Source organism: Thrips palmi, unplaced genomic scaffold (assembly GCF_012932325.1).
Source record: "Thrips palmi isolate BJ-2018 unplaced genomic scaffold, TpBJ-2018v1 HiC_scaffold_3, whole genome shotgun sequence".
NCBI lineage: Eukaryota > Metazoa > Arthropoda > Insecta > Thysanoptera > Thripidae > Thrips > Thrips palmi.
Genome location: NW_023144630.1, coordinates 8,588,383 through 8,605,332, shown reverse-complemented (window position 1 = coordinate 8,605,332; position 16,950 = coordinate 8,588,383). Strand labels below are relative to the sequence as shown.

The following is a 16,950-nucleotide window of genomic DNA, read 5'->3' as shown; positions in this document are numbered from 1 at the left end:
CCACTCGCATCCGAATCTGAGAGGCACACTGTAAATGTCTTACGGTGAAAGGCTGCACCAACATATTATGGTGGAGATTTTCTCCATTATACCAACGAAATTCGTCAAAACCTCTGTAAGGTACAGTGAATTCTCAATGGTATGTTACGAAGTCAACTGCACCGCCATAATTTGGAACATTTTCACCATAATATGGAGAATCTTCACTGTACAACATTTAGAGAGCGGAGAGTGAGAGGGAGACATTTCTCTCCGTGCGAAAAGCAAGTGCGCATCTTTTCCGCAGCCGCCAGGCAGAGGCAGGCAGCGCCCGCCGGCCAGGCCGCAGCCAGGCAGCCGCGACTGGAGCCCCTCCTGTCCAGTCTGGGCTCTAGATTCGGCAGAAGGTGGAAATTTGGGAGCGAAAAAAAAGTTCATCTGTGCACGTGCTGGACTGGACCTCTCTGAATCCAACGGTACCAGCCGATCAAAACTGCGCCCGCAAAGTGGTGTAAGCGGGCAAGGCGGCGATCCGCGCGCTCTTCGATGGCACTGTGTCGCGCGCTTCTCTCAAGGTGTGACCTACTAGAGCAGCCCATAGCTGATTGGTGGAGTCACAAATTAGGTTTTGGTCCCATTCTGACAGCCTCCACCGGTCTTCTGGTCCACTGTGAGTCGTCTTCTACGCTCCGCACACAGTGTGGCCGTGGCCGACACTTCAAGAATAAGGGACATGACTGTTGTAACTCAAAAGTGTAGGAAGTGCCTGCAAGTGCACTTGTCCTACACTTGGATTAGCAGTAAACGCGGTCACCTCCACGACCGAAGTCGTTGTTAAAAAGTCTGCAGCAAACCGTATCTAATCTTAACGTTCGGCCGGAATTGCGACAAAGGCCCAGGTCTTTCAGTTCAGAGCGGGCCGCTCAGGTACGCACACGCGAGGCGTGGCGCTACGTGGACTTCCTGCTGCAGCTGCGTTCGGCAACTAGTCTAGATGCACAAATCTCTGGAGATAATTAATGAAGGTACGATTAAAGTGTGGTACAGAGTTATAGGGGCAGGCGTTGACCAGTCTACTCGCACGCTTGCAAGTGTCGACCATAGGAAGCATGACGAATCGACGAATCAATGGTTATCGATCGGTGAACAAACTGCGTGGTCGGCACTTGCAAGCGAAGGACTCGAATGTTAGAGTAGGACATTACGGTAGAGGAAATACGTGTTAACTTTGCATTAATATAAATTTGAAGCCTGCAAAGATATCAGGGTCATTTTAATGCAATAAATTTCGACGTAAGTGAACGGAGAATTTAAATACATATGGGATGGGAAGGCCAAAGTTGCGGATTTGTTATATTCTATGTTATTTCTGCTTTCTTTTGAACCCAGGTCGGTCGTAGTCCTAGGACAACTCTGGCCGGCACAGTCACGTGCAGCGAACATGTTGTCAACTGAAACAGCATCGCCAAATACAGGTGTGTCCAGACAAATATTCTCGTGCGCAGCTAACGGTATATACACACTAAATGTCATGGGAGTTTTTTTTTGTTCCACGATTTATGCAATTTTAAGCACATCCGACGCTGATACAATTTTGTTCCCGCCTGGCGACACATTTTGTCCGACGCCTTCTGCAAATTGTACTTTCACTGGACAATTTGTCCCGCCTGGCGGACACAAAATTGTATCACCACCGGATGTGCGTAAAATTGCATCATTCATGGGACAAAAAAAGTCCCATGATATTTAGTGTGTATGATAATTGGAAGTTATTTAAGAAACACTTTTCATTCTGCTTCCTAAACTTTTCAAAATTGCAAAGCTAACTCGTAAAATCTCGATAAATTTATATTAATTTCCCGTTGAAAGACAATTAGTATCGTCGTTCCATATTCTTGGTAAACCAACAAACATTCCAAATATAGGAATCCGAGGGGTGAATAATGATTGAGTGTCGTGAAACTACAGGTGTATTTATCATGATCACTGATGTTGAATTTACGAACGGTTTGCTTAACATTATACTGCTGCCCGCCATTATTGTGACTGCACTGCAAATTGCAGTGGGGTAGGCTCACACTATTTTGCGTGAACTAAAATATCTCCCGGTTGCAAGTGTGAGTCTGGCATTGTGTCATGGTGTGTCGCAATTTGTCACATGGTGTGTTAACAATTGTTGTACAAAGTACGATGGAACCGGCATGACGAGTGCTGTGCAGTCCGCCTCGTTGTGGTTTTCTACAATCCCTGTTGTAATTTTGTTGTACAGTTTTTGTTGTACTTCTGTTGTACTATTCACAGTTTTTCTTGCCGTGTGTAATATGAGTTGGGGCCCCCAACTTTGGGAATAAATTCGTCTAAATAGTAGTTGAATTTTGACCTCATAAATGAACTTCCTGTGACGATTATTTCTAGGACGTGCTAATATCACTTTACACACTCTCCGACACTCCACGGACATTTTTTTCAGTAAACCTACAGTTTAATTATTTTTTCTGCAATTGTAGTCCTTTTGATTGTAAGTACAGAAAAAATAATCAGCAACCTTACAGAAAAGTGGTCTGTTGATAATATTTTCTGCAACTACAGTTATGATCAAGCAGAAAAATTTACTGTTCCATTCTAGTAAAAATGATCTATAAATGTAGGCAAAATGTTCTCTACATACAGATAATATGTACAAGAATTAACAGAAAAGATTTTAAAGAGTCAGATTAACTTTTTGGATGTTTCCGCTTAAAGTCACAATTCAACCATCTCTTAAAAGCCCTTTCTTGACTTGTCGAAGCTAAGAATGTTTTGTAGGATCATTTTGACTAAGCGCATTACCTTCCAATCAGCTTTGTTTGAGCGGAGAAAAATTTCACTGAAAATATTTACTGAAGATCACAAAGTAGTCATCGACAAATTGTTTATGAGCACAAACTTTATCTTCTACATTTGCAGAAAATAAATTATTTGATTATAAACAAATTTGTCATCATATTTCTACTGACATTGTAAATTTTCTGTAAGTAAGTAAAAGATTGTCTATAATTACCAAATTTGTTACCGCTAATTTATCTGTATCTCATGTAAAATTTATTCGATATGTTATTGAAAATATTTACTATATCATAGTAACGCTCTAAAATCAGTAAGCCGTAGAGTAAATTTTCTACAATGTAGAAAAAATAATAAGTGAAGGTCTGAGAGTGCAGTATCCTTTATGCCTTTGTGTCACCAGTGTGCATGCGGTTGAGTTGTAAATTTATTCCACATCTATTCTCACATTATTTAGATGATTTTGATCTGGACCGCTCGCACGCCAACGACCTTGACGTCACCGCCGCCGGATGCGTGCTGCGAAGGTCAAGGTCAGACGAAGTGACGACGAGCAGAGACTGGGATGCGCTGTCCGAAACCGTGTCCAGCATTACTTGCGTTTCCAGCAGCATTCTGTCCGCTCCAGGACATTCGGTACAGTGATCCAAGTAGAGAAGTTAAACACACTTTAAACCCTACATAGAACGCTCTTCGTAATGCTAAGAAACGGAGGCTTCGCATCCCACGAAGGCTGATAAAGAAAATCATTTGTACTACAAACGAACTCCTTCTTGGGCTGCGAAGCCTCCGTTTCCTTTGCAGCAACACAGAGCGTTCTTTGTAGAAATTTATCTGTGCACAAGAATATCGTTCCATTGAGGGATCTCTGCAAAGATCTCGAGTATGATGGAGAAAATCTCCACCACAGTATATCACTGCTTTTAAATAAGAACTTGTCCCCTTGATTTGTTCAAAGTATCGCCAAATTTTGGCGATACCGAGGGGGTAAACACTCCGGTGAACCTTGTACAGACTACTCCCTATTACGGGGTATTACACTTGTATTACGCATGTTTTACGCCTCGATTTCATTGAAAAATTACATTATTTGATACTTTTGGTCCCAAAATGTATTACTATTAGGCGTAATACCGGACTTTTGTGTACAGGGTATTACGCAAGTGTTTACCCCCTCGGGCGATACTTTTATGTATCGCCGTTTCAAAGGCAATACTTTTCCGTAAGGCCGTTTATTGGCGATACTCAACTGTATCGCCAAAAAGGGTACCAAAAGTTTTACCTTTGGATTTACAGTGATGTTGGTGCAGCCTTTCACCGTGAGACATTTAGAGCGACCTTCATCTTGACTTGGCCCATGCTCCAGGCGATCACAAGCGTGGAGAACATCTCGGACTCGTCGGACGTGCAGATGGGCCCTAGGAACATATTCCACGGCAACGTGGAGGTGACCTTGATGCTCGGGGACGCTGACACGCCAGCCAAGACCAGCCACACCGCGGCCGTGGAGGCAGTGCGCCAAGCCATCGGTGCTCCACCACTGCAAGAGGGTGCCTCCAGCTCCAGAGCACACGGGTCCAAGGCCAAAGAGACGTCATTGTTACCGAGTAGGTTTTCATGTAGCTAAAACAGATGCAACATTGTAAAAAAATTCTGCCCTCTTGTACAATAGATTTGTAGAAGAATGTAGTACAAAAAAGAAGGAATCGTTCGTGTTGTTCCACATGAACTCATGTAAACGGGTACGTGAAAAAAGTACAGAAGTTCCGTACGGTAGGTAGGGACGGTTGAAGCATATTATGGACCAGACTTGTTTCGTACTTTTTCTACTTTTTTCGTTCACTGAGGAACTGACTTGACTCGTATAAGCAGCAATAATTTTAAGTATTTTCTTAGTAAAAGTGATTTATTTCCTTTGTAAAATTGTGTACTAAACCACATTGTAAATACATTATTCAACCTAAGAAAGTTCTTCAAAGAAGGAAAGTACGTATGTACTGACAAAATAAGCAAAAAGTCAGTAACATGCTGAAAGGGTGGACTGAGTACAGTCTTGATTTTGGTAAGTGCTGTTTGCTTCTCTTTCATTAAAATGTGTGGTTTTTCTTGAGTTTTTACCCCTCATACTGAGGCGTCCTATTCAAAAGATCTTATCTGGGATTTCCGACCAAGGAAATCTTATCTTTGATGCAGGCGAATTTCACTCAGTTTGATCATTTGATACAGCTACAAATCAATATATAATTTGTGATTTTAGTCACTTAAGCCTGAAGATGAAAGATAAAAGAAACCAATAGTGCGTGTAGAAATATATTCCGCTTTCCTGCCAAATCAGGCGCGGATCCAGAAACGAGTTGGGGGCGGGCGGGCTCGCAAAAGTTGCCTCCCTACAGGGGCCAAGAGTTTGGGGGAACGCCCAGATGATCATCTGAATTAGACCCCTTGATACGTTCATGTGCACCATCGTAAAATTGGGTTCTAATTCCCGCCTCTCGATTTTCTTTCGACCACCCGCATTTTCAGAGGGTGACAGTACGAGACTGCGTGTGGGGATCTTGGTCCTGGTCTTCGCGTTCCTCGGCGTGGCCGCTGCCGTGCTGGGAGTCCTGATGCTGCGGGACGCGGCGCCAACCCTGGAGATGGCTTCGGAGGGAACGACCACGACGGCCGCCCTGGTTCCACCGGCGTGCCCCTTCGGCCAGTGGCGGTGCAGGGACGGCGCGTGCATCGAGGCGTGGTGGAGGTGCAGCGGCGAGCGCAAGTGCGGCGACGGCAGCGACGACGAGGAGGCCGCGTGCAGCAGCAGTGGGTTTGCGTCGACGGGCAGAGGCTTTCCTGCACTGAGAATGAAAGAGTCATGATCATGACTAAAACTTTGGGTAAGGAAGGTTTCCTCGCCCAAATTTAGGTGAGGAGAGTTTCCTCACGCAAATTTGGGTCATAATACTATGGATGGAGCCATACAGGCAGCTGATACACCTTTTCTCGCCCAAATTTGGGTGATAAATATACCTCGCCCAAAATTTGGATCATGACTTTTTCATTCTCAGTGTGGGCGCCGTGGATCAGAAGACCAAGCAAGCTGGAGGCGGCCAAAGTTCGAGGCGCGTTGGAGCTCCACACTCTCAGACTGGTATTGACTTTTCTCTCTCCATTATTGGCTTTTTATCCTCTGCCTACGGAGTTTTTAAGCTGCAATAGTGTGCAGAATTTCCTGTGTAGCGTTGAACAATAATGTTCACTAGAAAGACTAAATTGTCACCAATAATTGACTATTTTTAAGTCAATTGAGTATTGACCCTTTGACAGTAGCAAACTGACTTAAAGTCAACATAACGAACAAAATATTACATATATACAGGGTGAGTTTTCTCAATGTGTCAATAATTTGCAGGCAGTTTGGGCATCCCTAGGGGACCATTTTTCACCAGTGGACTAGTGGGCGCAAACGTCTAGGTACGGAGATAATTGGTGTTTTGTAATTGGCCTTCGCGCCTGCGAGGTAGGCACCCGCCGCCACTGATGGTCGCAGGACCTCACGTGGGGTTGTCGCGGGTCTAGGAGGGGTGCTTCGAGTCTCGTAGGGCGTAGGGGTGCGGCGGACCTTGCAAATGTCTTTTGGGAGGGGTTCCCGCGGGTCTCAAGGGGCTGTCATGGTGGCCTCCGTTACAGTGGATCTCACGGCTGCCTTTGCGAGGGTGGCGTGGTTCCACAGATACTTCCGCGAGGTCAGTGGCACTCCCGCGAGGTCAGTGGCACTCCCGCGTGTACTGCTAGTCCCGCGACACCCCCTCGACAGGTTCTGCCACCCTCAGTGGCACCGGGTGCCTACCTCGTAGGCGCAAAATCCAATTACAAAACACCAATTATCTCCGTACCTAGACGTTTGCGCCCACTAGTTCATTGGTAGAAAATGATCCCCTTGGGGTGCCCAAACTACCAACAAATTATTGACACATTGAGAAAACTCACCCTGTATTGAGGAAATAGTACTTTTTATTGCTGTGTGAAATACTCTTTACCAAAAGGTAAAAAGTCAATAACAGTCTGAGAGTGCAGAGTCAGTGGCGGGTCCAGAGGCGGCCTTTGGGTAAGTTGCACTTTTCAGCCCCCCCCCCCCCCCCCCGCACTGAGCTCAAAAAGTTCTTGACTTTTGGCCGCCCGTGCCGGTCTTGTAGTGCAGCACACCCTGCCTTGCGCACGGCTGTCTGAACTGTACCCAGTATCTGACGTCACACTGTATACTTTGAATTGAAGCGAATCAGGAGGGCAGTTGTGGTGTGACTCAATTCACTGCTTTTCGGACAAAGGGACGTAAGCCCATTTCGGTACGCAGTGCCCTCGACCCGCCTGTCCGTGGGCGACGTGGTGACTGCGCGGATGACCCTCGAGGCGTCCAGCAAGACCGGCCTCTTCGTGAGCTTCTGCAACGCGTCCCTGTGCAACACGCTGGCGCTGTACGGCTCCAGCCCGGACGGACATCTCTGGTACCTCCCCGGCCTCGACTGCGGCTCGTGGGGCAGGAACTGCCGAGCGTGGGCACAAGAACCGGTAAAAAATGAAACATATTTAGACAAGAACACGGGATGCACTGGCTTTTACACTGATAAAAAGTCTTAAAATTGAGACAAAATTTACTAGAAGTTTCAGACCATTTAAATGGTCTTAAAATTCAGAACTGGAGAGTTGGTGGTCTAAAAATACAGACCTATGAAGATTGCAAACATAAAGCTCCGAGTCATGTGAAATACGCCATTGGAACCAGCTCATGCACTGCAACCCTAACTGTCTACTAAGTACAGTACACACTTACAAACGCATGCTTGGCCAAGAACACACTTACAAACGCATGCTTGGCCAAGAACACACTTGCAAATGCACGCTTGCAAGTACACACTTACAAACGCATGCTTGACGCCGTAGAACACCCGTCAAGCATGCGTTTGTAAGTGTGTACTTGCAAGCATGCATTTGTAAGTGTGTACTTGGCCAAGCATGCGTTTGTAAATGTGTACTTGCAAGCATGCATTTGTAAGTGTGTACTTAGTAGACAGTTAGGTTTGCAGTGCGTGTGCACTCACACCGGTGGTAAGTTTGCTTGCCACAGATTTGGCAAGCCATTTTGAATGCCAAATATTGGCAAGCTTGGCCTGGAAATACCACCCAGCTTCCCAAATTATGGCATTCAAAACTGCTTGACAAATCTGTGGCAAGCAAACTTACCACTGGCGTTACAGTGTAGAAGCGAGATAGGTTTATAGTGTAGAAGTACAAAAGAACGTTACACAGTGGACGTTAAAATGACGTCACATCCGTCACATCTTTAGTAATGTAGTACGTCATGGGGTCGTGCCCTTTAGGTGGTGCCGCCCGGCAGCCTCAACTTCGTCGTCCCTGGTCCGGTGACGCTGGTGTTTGAGAGGCGGCCCTCCTCGCTTCGGGTGTGGCTGCCGGACCACCCCGACAAGGCCGTGTCTGTGGCTGACGGCGGCGGCAGCGACCTGCTCAGGATCAGGCCGGATGTGTGGGTCTCCGACATGCCCGTCGACTTCGACTACGCCCGTGAGTCCTCCTTTCTCCAAGCGTGGAGTAGAATTGGCTCCACACAGTGGTCTAGAAGACCGGCGCAGGCTGCCAAGACTCTAGACGAGTTTTGAGCTCGTGTGTCACTTAACAGGACTTGATTCAAACATGAGAGCCCAACTACATATGATCCTCGTTTGGAGAGCGACTCATTGTCACACGTTCGGTTTGAGACCCCCAAAATTTTGTAACGATCTGGCAGAGCTGTAACTCTATTTGTATCCAACATCGTATCGCCAGGTTGAGAACCACCGTTGGTGGACATCTAAGCCTACTCGTTGTTTTTTAAAAGACGCAAAAGAAGGATAACGTGGTTTGATTTGAAAGCCTAGCATATATTGGGTAATTTATGTGATAGATTAGTGGGGCAAGGTTTTGAATGCGTCATTTTGAACAAGGAATCCGGTTTTTACGGTACAAAGGCCCTAGGTGAATTCCTAAATCAAATGTAAGCTATTTTCAAGAGTTTTTTTTTCTACAGGGTTTGAAGCCGAGGTCACCAAGGGTCTTTGAAGTAATGAAATTCGCCTGAAGAATCTGAACCGTGCATATTTCGGCCCCAAAATTTTGTTGCTCCAATTATACGTTTCAGAACTACCTTTTCCAAAAAAAAAAGAGGAAATCGTCATTGGTGATGTACCACGATCGGCCTCTGCGTCAGCTGAACGGGTACCTTACAGGTTGTCTTTGTTGTGATTTTGAAATGCACAACTCATGTCCAGGGTCGTCGTGAGGCCGCCGGGCACGTCCAGAAGGGCCAGGGGTCCGCTGCCGTCCTTTCCCTTCAACGAAATTGACAAAACGCATCAACTTAAATTTTGTGCCATTGTACATTAAGTTTTATACCATTGTACTGTACTTAAGTCGAATTAAATAGGAAAGCAATTCATACAAATCAACGTACATGAGAAAACTGGAGAGAACTGTTTGTACTTAAACAGCGTCTACGCTGTTAAAAAAGCCGTACATTTCAAGGAAAAAGGTACGGCTGACGGTACCTCACGGTGTACCGAACAACTGAACCAAAAAACCGTGCTTCACATAAGAGCCCATGTTATGAAAAACTGTAGTCCGTACCCCAAAAGCGGTACTGGCTGAGGTACGGTGGTACCAGGCAAATTGTCTACCAGGCTGTACCTGTACCTTTTCCCGTGGATTTTCTCTACAGTGTGCCTTGAACTCTCACACGTCCAAAAGAAACAGGATAGGTGTACGTCCGTTTGCAGAATGGGACCTATTTTCGTCATCAGTACCCTCTTAAACATGGTTAACTCGGTAAAAAGATGAAAACCACTGATTTTTTTTTGCGTTGCTTACGAAACAGGACTTTAAAGAGGTCTTGTTTCGTGAGCAAGGCAGAAAACTTTAAAGGACTTTTTAAAAAAGTGTTGTTTCACTCCTCTTTTCAACCATGAATAAAGATGAAGTAGGGCGAATATTTTTGTACGGATTTTGCGTGTCCTTGAGAACCTACTGTATATTCGTGTACCATGGATAGCCGCTTACAGCGGAGGACGCTCCGTTGGAGTGGAACCACACTGCAGCGACCCTGAGCGAGGCGGTGCACAGGAAGTTGAAGAAGACGACGGCGTGGCCCGCCAGCAAGGCCCACCACCACAGTGTAGCGGCCAGCAGCCCAGCACGCGCAGCCAGAGTCCCGCAGCCGTGAGAAGTGACCCCGTCAGCAGGCTGGGGCGCAAGTCCTTCCGAAATCAAGGTACACTGTTAAGGGGAGGTTTTGGTGAAAATATTGCCATTTTCCAAATGGATCCCACTCATGATATGTTCGGAATATAAAATCTTTCTTCGAGGAGACTAAAATTTGACTTTTGAAGGCACATCCCAGGCTCTGAACCCAGTGGAAGAGTATTCTTGACCCTATTTTGGCTGTATCCTAAAAAAATCCTCTTGCGCATACTATTTTGTAGTAAAAGGTTGACCATGACGACCGTGACACTTTTCACTTGTTTGATTCATCTTCAAAAGATTCCGGCATGCATAGCTAAAGCTTTTCATTATAATATTAATTGTAAGATTTTTAAGCTGAAAAGTCCCTAAAATTTGTCTATTTTGCACATTTTTGATCAATTGTAGTGAAATGCTTGGTTAGAAAGCTTGGGAATAAAAATGTTATTTACATTTTGAGTTATGCATGCCAACATCTTTTAATTAAAAATGAATCGAAGAAGTGAAAAAAGTCCAGGCTAATCTTTTACGACAAAATAGGCAGTATGCGAAAGATTTTTAAAGTTATAGCCTAAACAGGAGAAAAAGGCTCTGCGACTGGGTTCAGGGAATAGAATGTGCCTTCCCAATGAAAAATTTTAATAATTACTTGGTAAGACATCAAATTTTTAACTAATTTTCACAGTGGGGCCTATTGAGGAGAAAATGGCATTTTCACCAGAACCTCCCCTTAAAGGGTAATTTACACAACACAGCAATAAAAAGTACTATTTCCTCAATATATATGTAGGATTTTGTTCGTTAAATTGACATAAAGTCAATTTGCTATTGACAAAGAGTCAATACGCAATTGACTTAAAAAATAGTCAATAATTGATGACAATTTAGTCTTTATAGTGAACAATATTGTACATGGTAACAAAGGAAATACTAGATATTATTGCTGCTTAAAAAACCACGTAAGCAAAGGACAAAATGTCAATAATAGAGAGAAAAAAGTCAATACGCGTCTGAGAGTGTACGCTACGAGACCGCTACGCAGGGGACTAGGAAGCTAGGAGACCTGCCGTCAGCGTCCGAGCGGGTTACCAGTCCGCTTTAGATACATACGCACGAGACGGACTAGTGCGCTATAGGTACGCTTTCAGGAGGAACTGAGGCGCGAAGAGTGCGCGCGTCTATCGAAGGGACTAGGACGTTAGGGGCCGTCCATATAATACGTAACGCTTTATGATGCCATTTGCAATTTCACGCATTTAAGCATAGGTCACTTTCGTCGCTTTTGCGTTGTGTCACGCCGGGACGTATCCGAAGGGAACTCGGATTTATTTTATCGGAGTCGATTTATATCTCGCATCGCTTCGGCTTCCTCATTCCGGTTTCAAGAGGTTGAAGAGGCTTGCTCCCACTTAAATGATCCAGACGAGTGTGTGATTTCTGTCTTCCAGCTCGCTGCGTGTCGACCGTTCCTGGGTATCTTCATAATCCACCGAGGCCGAACGCCTGCAACGCGGCTGTTTGTCTCAACCTAATCTTTGGAAATTCTCTGTGCCCGTTGATTTCTTTCGCGTGCTGTGTACGAAAGTCTTAAGTCACGTCGCTCCATTCCGCAACGCCGTGTTGTCGTAGTCGAGTGTTCGTTCAAACATCGTGTCCTGGTTGACTTCTCATTTTGTTCTTCGTACTTCAGGGCCAAGACATCCTTGAATATCGAACCTGCCGGTCTGCGATGCAGTATTGAAGCGAGAACCGGAAGTGGGAGCTGCGAGTCATCAGGTGAGCCCAAGCCGAGCCAGTCCGCCGTCGGCTCGACCGGACAACCACACTGCAAAAAATCAGTGTCTGATACGGAGCATGCTACGGCGTTCCGTATACCCCCTGAAATGGTGATACGGACATCTGCCGTACCACTCTTCCGATAAGAGCCTGTGCTTAGTGTGGTACGAAAATTTAACGGTAAACGTACCGCTGATTTTAGACCGGAGGTTGCCGTTTCGGTTTTCCGTTTGTGAAATAGTTCGAAATGCTCTACGGACAGTGAGGAACGGTTGCTCCGTAACGCAAAGTATTCTCTGACGAAACGCATGAAACGGTCACTCCGTAGGGATACGGACTGGCCGTTACACGTTATACGTTACAGAAATGTGAGTTACGGAGCGCCCGTTTCTCACTGTCCGTAGAGCATTTTGGACATTTTCACTAACGGAAAACCGAAACGGCAACCTCCAGTCTGAAATAAGCGGTACATTTTCCGTTAAATTTCCGCACCACACGCTTTACAAAGCAGAGGCTCATATGGGAAGAGTGTTACGGCAGGTGTCCGTATCACCATTTCAGGGGGTGTACGGAACGCCGTAGCTGCTCCGTATCAGACACTGATTTTTTGCAGTGCATTCGTAACTTCCGTTTTCGTTCCTCCAGCCTTCGATCTCCAACGTTGGCGACGCAGTGCCGGAGCACCGTTCGCAGTCCGACGTGGACCGAGTTTCGAGCCGGTTCCGCCAAGGCGTGGCCTGCCGCAACCCACCGTCTTTTCTCGCAGTGTGAGGGACCCCGTCGTTGAAACAAGACAATCGGCGATCTTCACGAAAACAGATCTGAGAGTAAGTGACTCCGCATTTACAGTTTGCTTCTGTTCTCACGGTGTACTGTTAGATTCCATTGAAATGCTCTGCACACGCTCTAAACGTGACGGGGTGTTTCAGCCATAAGTAGGGTACAAAAAATTTTCATTGTAAGACCAAAGTCCCATATAACCACGTAATAAGATCTGGTCGTTAATTTGTCCTAGCCTTCCTTGACTACTTTATGCGGAACATCTGTCCGTTTTCTTCCGTAACCGTTTTCATGCCTACTCTCAGACTCGAATTGACTTTTTCTGGCCCGCCCTTCTATTCAAAAAATAGGGGGGGGGGTGCTATGCATTTGCCTTTGTGTCTGTGTGTTATTGTCGTTGTTGGCGTCTGTGTACAAGGAAGGAGTTGAGCTAGAGTAACCAGATTTGGAGGGTACTTCAGGAGTACCGTCCAAACGAATAATCCGGTGGTATGCAAATCCCGTCCGGGTCGCACAAGTGCTGCTGCAGGTGCATCATGGTTTATATGAGCGGGAGGGGGATTTCCGCCATTATTGGTGCTAGCAGGGCACATATACACAGTAAAAAAAGATTCGCTGTTTTGGTGGCCGTTCTATATCCAATCTCACCGAAACGGGTACCCCTACAAACCCGGCGACGGTCTGTCACCAAAACGGTGACCTGCGTCACCAGGTGGTGTTCCGCCAGAGAGGTTAGGATGACCACAACAACTGTTTTTGAGCTGTTTGTGCATATTTGTGCGTGCCCGCCGGCAACGTTACGCTTTGATGAGTCACGCGAATGATAACTGACAGCCCCTGACTTGTTTTGTGTCCTATTTCACATTAATACGACGATTAAAAGTCGCTGGCGGGAGGGTGACTGCAGTGCCGTTCTGGTGAGGTGGCTGCTCCGGAACGGACCGAGCGCCACCGAAACTAGACCGAGCGTCGCCGAAACGAACAGAGGGCCGCCAGAACAGTTTGAGGGTGTTGCTGTTCTTGTAATATTCTCGTTTTGGCGCCCAGACGTCACCGAATCGGCGAATCTTTTTTTACTGTGTAGGGGTATTTTTGGAATCGGGGCGACGAGACAAGATGAATGGACCTGGCCCCGACCCCATCGGCCGCTTTTACAAGGGCCAGATCAGGATCTTCAAAAAAGGGGGTCGACCGACTAAAAAAAATTATTGCAGATTTCGATTGGTCTCAGCAAGACCTTTTCAACGAGGGGTCGGAGAGGGGGTCCAGGAGCCCGACTTCGTCTCAGGATCTTGAAAAAGGGGGTCGACCGACTGAAAATTTTTACTTAAGTTTTCGATAGGTCTTGGCAAGACCTCTTCAACGAGGGGTCGGAAGGGAGGTGCAGGAGCCCGCCTTCATGAGTTATGGGAAAAAGTGCGACGGACTCGTTTTGCGCTCCTGCTGGGCCTCTATTGCAAGGAGTTGCAGTAGCATGGCAAATATGGGTATTTTCGGAATGAGGGCTAAGAGACAGATGAAATGGGCATATTCTAGGGACAGTTGGAGTAAAAAGTGTAAGGACTTTAGCATATTGTGAATAGAAGGGCGGGCCTAAGTCACGATGGTACATCGATAACTTTGCTTTACCCGCTCACGGTGTGTGTGATGCGAGCGGGCCGAAGGCCCGGGCCCTCGACTGGCCAAGTTGGGTCCGATGCGAGGGCCGAAGGCCCGAGGAAAGGCCGCCGGCAGGCCAAGCTGGGCCGGCCCCCTGTCGAACCGAGTTGCCGGCGCAGCGGAGCGGAAGGGCGGGCCCTAGCTTGTTCTCTCCATTATTGACCTCTTACACGTTGCTTACGTAGTTTTTTTCAGCAGCAACAATTGTTCACTATAAAGAGTGAATTGTCATCAATTATTGACTTTTATTCAGTCAATTGCGTTGTGTATATATATACACTTTGTCAGTGGCAAATTCACTATGAGTCAATACAACAAACAAAATCTTACTTAGATATTGAGGAAAAAGTGCTTTTTATTGCTGTGTGTAACTCTTCAACAAAAGATAAAAAGTCAATACCAGTCTGAGAGTGACGGACTTTGCGTATTTTGACACTGTAATGAACAAAACGACCGCACGTAGTTCCTGCATTGTTATCCTAAGTTTTGTAATGAACCCATTTCAAATGCCACCAACGCGATTATTAAAAGCAATCACTTTAGCTTTTTTGGTCACTGCCAATTGTGCGACACTTATCACATCAAAAAAATTAGTGCATTGTTACTAAGTAAAATGAAATCGGCATGACGAGTGCTGTCCAGGCCTTGTCATGCTCTACAAGTGCCGTCATACTTAAGACCTAACCTGTTGTTCTTTTCACCACAGTCTTCGTAACTTTCGATGTACTCACACTTTTTCTGGCAGTGTTGTAAACGCTAGAAACACCTTGCCCATCGATTTCTAGTGCATGCATGCCCCACACCTGGATTTGTATTTATTTTCCTCTGAAGGCTATATTTTCTTTGTAAGTGGTGACTAATTATTTCTATATTTCAGGTATTCCTCATTCCCAAACTCAAAATGGGTCACGACTGTCCAGTGTGCGGCAAGAAGAATGAGTCCGCGTCCAAGCTGACTGTGCACCTGCGGACCCACACGGGGGAGAAGCCTTTTGAGTGCACAGTTTGCACCAGAAAGTTCGCCCAAGGTGGCCACCTAAGAGCGCATCTCCGGTCCCACACAGGAGACAAGCCCTTTGAGTGCACGGTTTGCAACAGGAAGTTCATCGGTAGTGGTGACCTCAGAAAGCATCTCCGAAACCACACTGGGGACAAGCCTTTTGAGTGCACAGTTTGCAACAGAAAGTTCACCCAAGGTGGCGACCTCAGAGCGCATCTGCGGACCCACACAGGAGACAAGCCCTTTGAGTGCACGGTTTGCAACAGAAAGTTCACCACAGGTGGCAATCTCAGAGTGCATCTCCGGACCCACACAGGAGACAAGCCCTTTGAGTGCACGGTTTGCAACAAGAAGTTCGCCGAAAGTTGCAACCTCAGAGTGCATCTCCGGACCCACACAGGAGACAAGCCCTTTGAGTGCACGGTCTGCAACAAGAAGTTCACCATAAGTGGCAGCCTGAGAATGCATCTCCGGATCCACACAGGAGGCAAGCCTTTTGAGTGCACGGTTTGCAACAGGAAGTTTAGCCAAGGTGGCAGCCTCAGAAAGCATCTCCGGACCCACACAGGAGACAAGCCTTTTGAGTGCACGGTTTGCAACAAGAAGTTCATCGAAAGTTGCAACCTCAGAAAGCATCTGCGGATCCACACAGGAGACAAGCCCTTTGAGTGCACGGTCTGCAACAAGAAGTTCACCACAAGTGGCAGCCTGAGAATGCATCTCCGGATCCACACAGGCGACAAGCGCTTTGAGTGCACGGTTTGCAGCAAGAGGTTCAGGCAAAACTCTCATCTGAAAAAGCACCTGCGAACCCACACTGAAGGAAACGATTTGATCGTCGAGTTGGCAAATAGGAGTTAAGTCAAGATGACAGCAGTGTCAACTGCGGACTCTCGTTGAGGAAAAACGGCAGGCTGTATTTTTCCGGAAGACGATTACTCAGCGGCAGGCCTAAGTGTACCGGTTGAGACTGCTCATGAGGCGCACAACTTATATATTAAGTACCAATTTGTTCAAAGGAGGACACCAACTATCTCCGTGTTAATTTCTTGTCTGTTTACAAAATTATAGTGTTTTTTTTTTTCATTTGTAGGAGTTAAGTGGGAAGTCATTTAGAACAATATGACTCGGCTGTGTAGGTCTTCGATCCTCATTTGAAGATGATTATATTTCCAATTCGTATACATGACAATATTTGATTTTGACATTCCGTCTCTGAAATAAGACTCGTTTGTTTGAAGCACGCTTCCGTCGATCATTGGAAGATGGCATTGATTTAATCTTGTTAACATAACATAAGCGTTGTATCAATGTCTCTCAGCTGCACGTTTCACATATTTTCCATGTTTCTTGCCTTTGGTGGAGACTTTTTTGTACTGTTTGTACCTCTCTGTTGAATAAAGAAGTATTATTGACGTGTCCATTATTCAGATAAAGCTAAAGTAATATCTTGAGAGAAAGCCCATTTCTACACCGTCCCAAATCACATACTGTTTCATTTAAAAAATAAAAGAAACTCCGCACTGAAAAACCAAACGTGGTCCAGACCGCACCACTCACTGAAAACGTAATGGTCGGACACATGGCCAAATTATGGCGTGACTAAAAGTCACGCCAAAAATTTGCGTGACACGAAATTTACGCCGAAAAACGGCGTGACATGT

The 16,950-nt window shown here is 46.1% G+C and overlaps 3 protein-coding genes across 3 annotated transcripts; all 3 read left to right on the top strand.

The window, feature by feature from the left end:
• The first annotated feature begins 894 nt into the window (after positions 1-894).
• On the top strand, positions 895-5,663 carry LOC117648519. Its single transcript, XM_034391024.1, has 5 exons — positions 895-1,004; positions 1,369-1,454; positions 3,260-3,438; positions 4,169-4,409; positions 5,326-5,663. Exons 2-5 carry the CDS (start codon positions 1,421-1,423, stop codon positions 5,661-5,663), a joined length of 792 nt encoding a protein of 263 aa, XP_034246915.1. The 5' UTR covers positions 895-1,004; positions 1,369-1,420.
• A 1,192-nt stretch (positions 5,664-6,855) lies between these two features.
• Positions 6,856-8,989, top strand: LOC117648352. Its single transcript, XM_034390848.1, has 4 exons — positions 6,856-6,892; positions 7,139-7,353; positions 8,163-8,364; positions 8,867-8,989. Exons 2-4 carry the CDS (start codon positions 7,183-7,185, stop codon positions 8,896-8,898), a joined length of 405 nt encoding a protein of 134 aa, XP_034246739.1. The 5' UTR covers positions 6,856-6,892; positions 7,139-7,182; the 3' UTR covers positions 8,899-8,989.
• Positions 8,990-10,061: 1,072 nt separating this feature from the next.
• Positions 10,062-16,779, top strand: LOC117648351 (gastrula zinc finger protein XlCGF57.1-like). The gene is made up of 4 exons (XM_034390847.1): positions 10,062-10,102; positions 11,762-11,847; positions 12,493-12,674; positions 15,164-16,779. The coding sequence occupies exon 4, from the start codon at positions 15,188-15,190 to the stop codon at positions 16,145-16,147; it is 960 nt and encodes a 319-aa protein (XP_034246738.1). The 5' UTR covers positions 10,062-10,102; positions 11,762-11,847; positions 12,493-12,674; positions 15,164-15,187; the 3' UTR covers positions 16,148-16,779.
• The last annotated feature ends 171 nt before the right edge of the window (positions 16,780-16,950 follow it).